General features: G+C 34.0%; 1 protein-coding gene across 1 annotated transcript; it reads left to right on the forward strand.

Moving 5' to 3' along the window:
* The first annotated feature begins 7597 nt into the window (after positions 1–7597).
* LOC127148234 (uncharacterized) lies at positions 7598–10412 on the forward strand. Its single transcript, XM_051081609.1, has 6 exons — positions 7598–7748; positions 8857–8973; positions 9063–9319; positions 9410–9625; positions 9701–9892; positions 10001–10412. The coding sequence occupies exons 2-6, from the start codon at positions 8862–8864 to the stop codon at positions 10319–10321; spliced, it is 1098 nt and encodes a 365-aa protein (XP_050937566.1). The 5' UTR covers positions 7598–7748; positions 8857–8861; the 3' UTR covers positions 10322–10412.
* The last annotated feature ends 275 nt before the right edge of the window (positions 10413–10687 follow it).

Genomic DNA, 10687 nt, shown 5'->3' on the forward strand with positions numbered 1-10687 from the left:
TCTGATATTTTGATATTTTGATATTTCTACTAGCAACTAGGTCATAACATTGTTACTTATCAATTCAACCATCTTGATGTCTTTTACAGGGAGTTATCACTAAACAAATGACTGCAATAGAAGAAATGGTTGCAAGTGAGTACAATTAGCCAGACCCTCATCTTTGTGACAAGATCTTGAAGTTGGTCATTTGTGAAGCGTTCTACTTTGCTATTAGTTGCAGTTTTAGTTATTGCTCTCTCAATATATTCTTTTTCTTTCTTTCTTTTTTTCCAAAGGATGATCAGTGTAATAATTAAGCTTCATAATTTCTGTGTTTGGATCCAAGTTGTATATAAATGTCACATTATTAAGATTTCATTTTGTATATGTACAAGTAAAAGATTTCATTTTTAACTATTTGGTGTCATACAAAATGGACAATAATGCAAGGATTTAATAAAAATAAATTTGAAAAAACGACATTAAAGACAGCTTTAATGTCGGTTAAAAAAAAATTAAAGACATCTTTAATGTCGGTGGAAAAACGACATTAAAGATGTATCATAAGTGACATTAAAGACATATTTAATGTCGGTTATCCACCGACATTAAAGATGAACCGACATTAAAGGCCTTCAATAACACCTTCAAAGATGTCAGTTTATAACCGACATTGAAGGGCTTTAATGTCGGTTTATAACCGACATTAAAGATGTCTTTAATGTCGGTTATAAACCGACATTGAAGCCCAACCGACATTAAAGCCCTTTAATAACGCTCGCAAAGATGTCGGTCGCCAAGCGACATTAAAGGCCTTTAATGTCGGTTTTAAACCGACATTAAAGGCCAAATTTCTTGTAGTGTTAAAAGAAAAAGAGCAATGTACCTGAGAATAGTATAAAACGAAAACATAATGGACAGAACCTAATGTTGTAACTTGAAGTTAGTAAGCAGGAGAAGAACTTATTTAAGAGAAAAAACACCCATAACTATGATGATTATTTGAGACTATTTTAAATAACCACTAAATATTCTGCAAGTTTATATAACCACTAAATATTTTAAGACCATTTCAAATAACCACTAACTATAACTTATCATAACCATAAGAATGCTATTCGATAGTTTTAGATTATGTAAACAAGATGGCCCACAACTGGAGGGTGAAAATTTTTTAAAGACAAGAGTGCACCTGTAATATAGTATTCAACTCAAAATCATCATCCCACGTTTCTCCCTTGTCCAGTTTATTGAAAATTACAGTTAAAGTGCTGCCGAAGATCCCCTGAAAATATGAAGATATTGCCAACGGTCTGCAAACAAACTGACAAAATTAAATCAGGATCATACAATAGAATGCTTAACAAATACCTGATCCTAGCAAATAAATAGCGTGTAAGACTGCCTGCTCATCCATCAATCTCCACCCATTCATCAACTTTAAAAAAACACGTTTTCCAATGTAATCCACCTACAGCAGTTATGTTTAATTAATAACATCTAAATATCAACCACACACACTATAAATCTAAAGTTCAGCATAAGAGATTCAAAGATCTACCTGCTGCCTCAGATATACAACAAGGCATTCTTCCATAATGACCATTGTAAGTGGCAAGGATTCGGGATATTTTCACCTCTACCTGTAGAGTGTTTGTCAAGCAATTCGGTAAATCATTTAAAAACCAATGATTATGAGTTTTCAATCATAAGAACTAAGTAAGTAAAGTTTCTATGTCTTTGCTTGAGTTGTTTTCAGTGTTTAAAGATGGTGTTATAGTAAAGAAGAAAAATGGAAAGTAGGTAAGTTCATAATGCACATGGAAGAGGAAAATGCCTACAAAAGAGAAAAGGTATAAATCACATGAAGAATTAGCACCTCAATCTAGACAAAGAGAAAACTACATATTAATGTAATGTAAACACTTAATAATACACATTGAAATGTTAAAATCAAACTCCAAGCTACTAAATAAAAAAATAATAAAAAAAAAAACTCTAAGCTACTAAGCTCATAATGTTAAATTCAAATATTTTAATCTGTAGTTCCACAACTAAGGAAAAGAAAAATACCTAACATTTCTACAAACAGTATGTGCGTGTGAACTTGACGACGAGCCTTAAAGCAACCACACCTGAACCTTTTATCAAATCAAAATTGTGATGGAAAGCACTCAAAATCTAGCCCATTAATAAGTATTTGGAGAATCATATAAACAGAAATAATGATATGGGCCTTCGAGAATCTGGAACTGATGATGATGAAGAACCAAAAAATAGAAACGATTGAGAAAGACAAAATGGAAGTGGGTTAGTAACGTACTCAAATGGGTTAGTAACATACTCCAACATCACAAGCATCGATGAAACCTTTTTCTCCTAATAAACTCTCTTCTATTCCACTTAGTAAGTTGTGGTAACCAAAAGAACTAAATTCAAACCCCCTGCAGCAACATGAATAACAGTACCCAAAAATATTTTAAAAAACTATTGAACTTGAAATAGAGCTTAGGAAAATATTTTAAGTTTATATGAGTTACCTGAAAGTTTCAATCTACTGATGTTTTAAATCAAACCATATCATACTATCGAGGTGACCAAACAACAATCATTAACGATAGTACAAGACAATTACCTAATAAAAACAACATATTATAACAATAAAGAAGACTATTGTTGTCCCATAAAACCTACGAGGACCACATGAACCAACACCATATTTCTTCAATGCATTGGTACATAATTCCTAGTGAAAAAGATTATTGTAACTGGTTCTAAAATGCAAAAGCATATGTGCACACTCTAATTACTAATCGGCAATTTAACCTTGTTTATAATATAATATCAACTTTTACAATGTAAATCATTTTTAATAAATAATAACAAGACTCGAACAATTGAATAATTTAAAAGGTAATACAAATTATTCATCTATAGTATAGCTGTATAGATATGAAACATATCACAAACATTCATCTTATGCATCAAGTTAAAATTCATGCAAAGCTTGGAAAGAAATGGTGCACAGTGTCCTATTAACTTCTTCCCTCTTGAATTACCAAAAACAATTTCTTTTTCTGCCTTCTCTGAAAGAGAATCAACAATTGCATCTTCAGAAGGAGCAAGGCTAGCTCAGCATTGATTCCATCTTCCTGCAAGAATTTAAACGTCAAACCTTATATTAAAAAAAAAAGTAATAAAACAATAGATAGACAACCGTACCCTAGTCCCATAACCGATTCTTATACAAAAGGAGAACTCACCTTCTCACCATTAGCTACTGTTCCACCATTACCGTGTCCAGTCTGACCATCAACAACTGTTTTTTCCTTCGCTTTTTGTTTCTGGATTTTTCAGGTGCACAATTTGATATCCACTAATTGGTTCATGGCTACATGACTCGGATAATTAAATATCAACTAAGTTTATCTATGTGGACAGTAGTTAATATGTCCCCATTTCCACCCTCAATGTCAGCTTGCAGTTCATCATCCTTGTTACCATTAAAAACAGAAGTAAGAGAATTTTTAACCAAATTTGCTGCAAAGATTTCAGGGGACGGATGAATTGAATATACATTATGTTGGGTTTTATGTCCTAAAACTCGTAGATAGTAAATATAATCAATTAACCGTCATTAATAAAGTGTTTTATTATTATAATTTCAATAAGTGTTGTTGATTATATTATTAGTTTTGTCTTAATAACCTAAATCCAATAAACTAACATCCTAAGATGTTTGATGAATCTTAAATAGTATGTAGAGACATACGCGGATTAATGTTCAAGATCAGCTTAAAGGGTCTATAATATAGGGTTAAGGTTGGGTACCTTATCCTGTTAACACTATGGATACGGCTCACTTTGTATTTGATACAAACACATTGATCCAATGCGTTCATGTATGCGACATGCAAGTGAGGGTTTGCATAAGACTGGACCACGAAATAGTAATCACTAGATGTAACTCCGTTAACTAGTTGGATTTCTATTTCATTAGGATGACCTAGGTGACTTAGTCTTAATCCTGAGTATATTATGAACTCCTGTTTACCAAGGATTGTCCTTTGATTTGTACGGGTGAGAGTGGTCAAATTGCCGACTCAATATGCTTATCATTTTGGGGACAAGACCGAACGGGGAGTTGGGAACATAATCACACAAGATGGAATTCACTCATTCCCACCTTTAGGGTAAAGTAGATAAGTGTTTCCTTAAATGGTGTCTCAGGGACTTGAACAAAGGGCCCTACCATCTCTATGGCACGAGAGGGGTTTCTGTTTAGTGGTTAGACTATAAACAGGTTGTTCATTAGAGGAGCACTGTATTTAAGGACTAGAAGTAACCCAAGGGTAAATTGGTAATTTAACCCAGCTGGTATTACGAACACTTGTGAAGGACTAACTTACTGGTATTAGTCTATATCTGTGGACACAGAAATATATCTACCGTGAGAAGAGTTCAGCTATGAGTCTTTAGTGGAGTGTAGACACAGTTAACGAATATTGATTAATGTAGTTAATGAGTTTAGCTAATTAACCTCATATCGTTGTAGCTTCTGATCTGTAGGTCCATTAGATCCCCTTCCTAGCTTACAAAGAGTAATGAGATTTATTTATATTGGTTGTAATTTGAAATGTTCAAATTTACTTTGGGAATTAATATAATGTATATTGATACATTATAATATAAAGTTTATATTTTAATTAGACTTTATTATATAAATTTAATTTTGGATATGATTCAAAATTAAATTACAAGAGAATAAAATATTTGGATGAGTTCAAATATTAGTTTAATGTGAATTAGATTCATATTAAAACTATAGGTTAAAATTTAATGTGTATGTGATACATATTAAAACTATAGGCTATGAGAGAAATTTATATTTGGATATGATTCAAATTTTGGATTAAATTAAATATAAAATATTTAATTTAGAAATTAATTAATCGGAGAATTAATTAATAGTTTAGTTTAATTTGATTTAATTAAATTAATTAAATTAACTATAGGTTATGCGAGAGATATTCATTTAAATATGATTTAAATGAAATATTAATTAAATATGATTTAATTAATTAATTAATTAATTTAATATTTATTTATTAAATTAATAAGGAACGTGGGTGGTTTTTCCACATTCCCATTTATTCTCTCAACTTCCCACTTCTTCCGACTGAAGAAGAGGGAATTTTTGCGTAACGTTTTTTTTGCGGAGTGAGTTCTGCGAAGACGGAGTTGCTCTCCCGTTCTCTCTAAACAAATTTTCTCTCTAAAGAAAAATTCTCTTATTCCAATTTTGGTTCCCACAAACCATCTCAATTAGAGAATAGGAAGGTTTCCAGGTGGTGGTGCCCAAATTGGTGATTGGTAGATTCAAAGTCGTCAACGAGCGTAAGTTTTCTTCTCTGTAATTTTCTTCAAAGCACGTTTAACCATAAAAATTGTTTTTATAATTTTTGCCAATGTATTGGTATTTTTAAGGTTCCAATTAAAATTGGGTTTTTGTAATTTTTCCGCTGTAAAGGGTTTTCATCCCTTCACATTAAAGTAAAAAACAAAATACACATTTTAAAGTTCTTATATATTAAAGCAAAAAATTTTCTCCATCTTTGCTCTACTATTGTTCCACCAACATTAAAGCAAAAGAAATCCCATAAAGTTGATATCCGAAGAAAAGGAGGGGAAAAAAAAATCAAAATACACTTTTTCAAATTCTTATACATTCCATTTTAGAAACCGACACACCATGCTAATGGTGGAGATCAATGCGCCATTAACGAGTATGGCTCAATAAACTTGCAACAGTTAACAATTAACACACAAGCTTTTTAGATGCCATCATATAAAAACCGAACTTATAACTTGTACCTCATTATAGAAACGTTGATTTAATTAATAACATCTGATAGTTTCTTCTTAACTGCTCTAGAGTTATTCAAATGATAGGGCACAGATGACGACAGGGATGGAAGGACAACAATAGGGCACGGACGTCCGAACGATTGGACACAGACAAGGATGACGATAGGGCACGGACGACAACGAGGATGGAAGAAAGTGATGTATGCAGGTGGTGGTGGTGGCGGAAGCTGTCGAAGAAGAGAGGGAAGAAAGTGATGAGATTGAGAAGAGTGAAAGAAATTTGAGAAAGATGAAGAATCGTTCGTGGGTGGGTTTGAGAAAAGAGAAAAGTAGAGAGAGAAAGTTGATTTTGTTACAAAATTAAAAGAAAAAACAAAAAGTAGCTTTAGTGTCGATTCTCCAAAAGCAGGGTGTTTAATGTCGGTTTTAAACAGACATTAAAGTTCTATCTTTAATGTCGGTTTGAAACCAACATTAAACATCCGCCTTTTGAGAACCGACATTAAAGGCCATTTTTCATTTTTTCCACTCGACATTAAAGACCAGATTTCTTCTAGTGTTTGTTTAGACAGTACACGATCATTTAGAAGAATATTACTCACACTCACATTTGGTCGATTAATCACATGTTGACTGAGACACTTTTTGTATTTACAATTGTGGGTCTCTGAGGTTTTTCCGTTTTCAGAATTATTCTATACAGTATAAATATATTTACTGGTTTGTTATATTTTTATTAAAAAAACCTATTAATTAAAGAACTTATATATTATCTTATAGTTATTTTAATATTATATTTTCTCAATTTCGGTATTCCGGTTGTGCCTTGTTTTTTACAACACGTTATCAGCATAAGCTCCAGTTGTCTCCTCCACCAAAGGTAGGTCCTATATATGGTTTGTCGGTTTTTCCCTACAAGTTATAATTAAATAAAATAAATATTATTTTGCATATTTGATTTGAAGTGCATCTCAACGCCATGAATCTCGAAAATACAATTAAAGAAGGAAATGCAACGACCAATCAAGTATAGGCGAAAGCCATGATTTTAATTCCTTTGTCATCACATTCATGAGGGTTTGAAGTCAAAATATTAACAATAAAAGATCCTCATATGTTATGGAATAAATTGAAAGAAAAGTATGATTATTTAATATGTTCATTTTTTCCAAGCTCGTTATGATTGGATACGTTTGAAGCTACAAGTTTTAAATCAGTAATTGATTACAATTCTTAATAATTATTCAGAGTTAGTTCAAAATTGTTGTTCGACAGGGAACATGTTGGAAAAGACATTTTCTACTTTTCATATCTCAAATATGCTCTTACAACAGTAATATTGAGAGAAAGGTTTTACAAAATATTATGAACTCATTATCTCATGTCTTCTTGTTGCCAAACATGATGTAACTGTCACTACAAGAAAATGGAGCATTCCCAACGCCGAAAAGCACGTCGGCATAAAGCACGTCGGGAATAAGGGCTTTCCCGACGCCCTCAACAACGCGTCGGGAGATGCGTCGGGAAAACCATCTTTCCCGACGCACCATGGAGGCGTCGGCAAAAATACATCGGGAAAAGGGGTTTTTCCCGACGCCATGAACAGTGCGTCGGGAAAGATGGTTTTCCCGACGCCGCCTTAAACGTCGGGAAAAGGGGTTTAATGAGCGTCGGGAATTCCCCTTTTCCCGACGCATTTTGAGGGAATTCCCGACACCACGTCACTGCGTCGGGAATTCCCCTTTAAATTCGTTTCAGTTCTGTATTCACAGAACCGAAACCGAGAGGAGGAGAAAAAGAAAGGAGAAGAAGAAGAAGTCGCCGCCATCCTTTTGTTCCGCCGCCGTCCGTCGCCGACCGCCCTCGCCGTTGTTCCTCGTCGCCGTCTGCCACTTTAGGTAAGTGAAATATGTAAATTTATTTAGTTTTTTTAGGGTTTTTTTTGATAAAAATTAGTTTAGGGTTTGTTTGTTTTTTTGTTTTTTTTTTTGTTTCAAAGTTAAAAAAATGTATGTATTATTGAAATTGTTTAAAGTTCTTTTTTGTTTTTGTTTTAGTTTTGCTTTAGTTAATTAGTTTTAGGATTAGTTTTAGAATTTAGATTTTGAAATAGTTTTAGGATATAGATTTTGAATTAGTTTTAGGTTTTAGTGTTGAATTTGAATTTGAAGTGGTTTTAGGATTTAAGATTGACGTTGAGATTGAAGTTGAAATTGAATTTGAGATTGATAAAAAATTTGAATGTGTAGAGATTTTTTAGGTTATATTGAATTGGGGGGGGGGGGTGTTTATTGAATTTGAGATTGTGATTTAGGATCTCTAATTACTTAGTCGTTTGAACTTTGAGAAATACCTAATAAACTTTTAATTTTGTGTTTATACAAAATGTTTAACATTCTTCAATCTTATATACGGATGGTTTTAATGGGTCTACTCAACATATCTCTAAAATTCACGTTATACTAACCCAAGAACCTAACCAAAAGTTGTGAGTGACTAAAATGAATTTCTAAGCTTGATTTAAGAATTTATGTTTTAAAGCATGCTTGGAGTTTAAGCATTTGAATATTCTAGATTTATGAAATTATTTACAAAGCATGAGTTTCAAGTTTAGAAAGAGTTATGAGAAAGCATGATTGAAGTTCTAAAGAATTCAATTTGAGAAATATTTCTTAAAACATGAGATTTATGAGAATGTGTTCGAATGCTAAGTTTCTGAAAATATTAGAGCAAAGAGATAATTTAAAGCAAAGCTAGATTTGAGACTTGCTTAATGCAAGAGTTTTTTTTTTCATAAGCATGCTAACTTAAGAAAGTTAAAGTTTTAGCATGAGATTTTTGAATATGCTTAAGTCTATACCGAGATGTCTTGATCTGATAGAAATTCTATGGGGAAGATTATCTTGTGTACAGGGGTCGTGTAATTATTATGAAATGGAATTACTACTTATCTGGGGAGAGGGAGGTTTAAGTTAAATTGAAAATGTTTGTTTTCTATGTCCATAGCCATTATGTCATATCGACGACCAAATTTTATGGAGACGGACGATATGTTCCTCCAGTTTGAGGACGATTTAGATAATAACATCGCGGGAGGGTCATCATCTGTGGGCGACAATACGGGTGAGTCTAAGAATTTTCTTCATTTTAACTTACAAATATTTCATGTTCTTTTTTCTAACTTTATATGTTATTGTCTATTTATTGAGCAGGGTCTTCTTCTCAACAAACGACTCCGACTCCTAGGAGACGTGCGCAGTCTCGACTCTTGGAGTTAGAGCGCCACGTTGCAATAAATGGGCGCATTCCGATGACGATCGCCCCTGGAGCGGAGAAGCCTATTTCTCCACACGCCGTTCGCTTCAGCCAGGCGATAGGCGTGTGCGTGCGAAAGACATTTCCCGTCTGCTGTCTTAAGTGGACGGACGTTGGGAGAGAATACATTGAGGTCGTCAAGGGCGACCTCCAGGTAATTAAATGCACTACACATTTATATATGATTTCATTTGAAACATATCTAACTTTAGCCAATCTAATGTGTTATGTTTGTAATGTGCAGCGATTCTTTGTGCTTGATTTCAATGATCAAGCAATGAACAGGTTTGTTGAGCATCAGATGCTCACGACCTTTAAAGAGTTCCGGGCCGACTGTCATAAACATTTCAAAAAGTACAGCGACCCGGAGGAGGCTCGTGCCAACCCACCAAACGCATTGGTTGGACGTGATGAGGATTGGCACTTCCTCTGCGACCATTATATCAGCCGTGCATTCCAGGTATTTGTCATGATTAATTATGATAACAAGTTTTTATATGTATAAGATATAAACAATATAATTGTTTTAATGCAGGAGCAATCACGGACAAACAAGGCTGCTAGACAGAAGCAGCCTTACAATCATAGTAGCGGGTCCAAGTCGTTTCTACAACGACAGTATGAGCTCGCTGAAAGAAGAGGGCAGCCGGTCGATCGTGTGGAATTGTTCCGGGAAACACACGTTCGAGCTGGGACATTCGTGTCGCAAGCCGCCGAGGATGCGCATGTAAGTTATACCCTTATTAATTATCCACTTTTATTATATATTTTTGCGCGTTACCTAACATAATTTTTAAATTTGTTGCATAATCAAATGCTGGAACTCCAATCCCAGCCTATCCCAGAGGGTAGTCAGCCACTCTCTGAGGATGAGATATGCGATCAGGTGTTGGGTAGACGACCAGGCTACTCAAAAGGCCTTGGTTGGGGACCCAAGCCGAAGGCCCGCAGAACGGCAAGTGCAAGCAGTTCGTCGACATCTTGTTCGCAGTCCACACAAAAAGAGATTGAATTACAAGCTAAACTTCATGAAGCTTTGGAACGGATTGAAGTACAAGATAGAAATCACCAAGCATTAGCTTCACAAGTGGAAGCTATGAAAAAGATGATTGAAGACCTAACTCGTGCACAACAGGGACCACCACATGATTCCTAGCTTCATTATGTTTATGTTTTTTCTATATTGAGAACTATATTTTGTTGTAGTCAACTTATTCGTATTATTAATTTTAATTCTATTTTTTTAATTTGTGTTTGTATATTTATTAATTTATTTTAATTTAATCCAAAACGTCGCGAAATTTTTTTGAGCAATCCGAACATCATTGTGAATGTTTGAGCAAAATATTATAAGGAAAAAAGTAAAAATAAAATATTTTAAAAAATATATAAAAAAATATTTCCCGACGTTCATTACGTCGGGAAAAAAAAAGTCGGAAAACAGGTTTTCCCGACGCCGGGAGATGCGTCGGCATAGACGGCGTTGGGAATAAGGTTTTCCCGACGCCGTCATTCCGACGCA

The sequence above is a fragment of the Cucumis melo genome, chromosome 2, assembly GCF_025177605.1.
Source record: "Cucumis melo cultivar AY chromosome 2, USDA_Cmelo_AY_1.0, whole genome shotgun sequence".
In the NCBI taxonomy this organism is placed as follows: domain Eukaryota; kingdom Viridiplantae; phylum Streptophyta; class Magnoliopsida; order Cucurbitales; family Cucurbitaceae; genus Cucumis; species Cucumis melo.

Excerpts from the sequence above, each read along its gene's own strand:
- LOC127148234 (XM_051081609.1), top strand. The coding sequence starts at position 8,862 with ATGTCATATCGACGACCAAATTTTATGGAGACGGACGATATGTTCCTC. Across the intron at positions 8,974-9,062 it reads ATCTGTGGGCGACAATACGG|GGTCTTCTTCTCAACAAACG; the intron begins GTGAGTCTAAGA and ends TTTATTGAGCAG. Across the intron at positions 9,893-10,000 it reads AAGCCGCCGAGGATGCGCAT|CCTATCCCAGAGGGTAGTCA; the intron begins GTAAGTTATACC and ends CTCCAATCCCAG.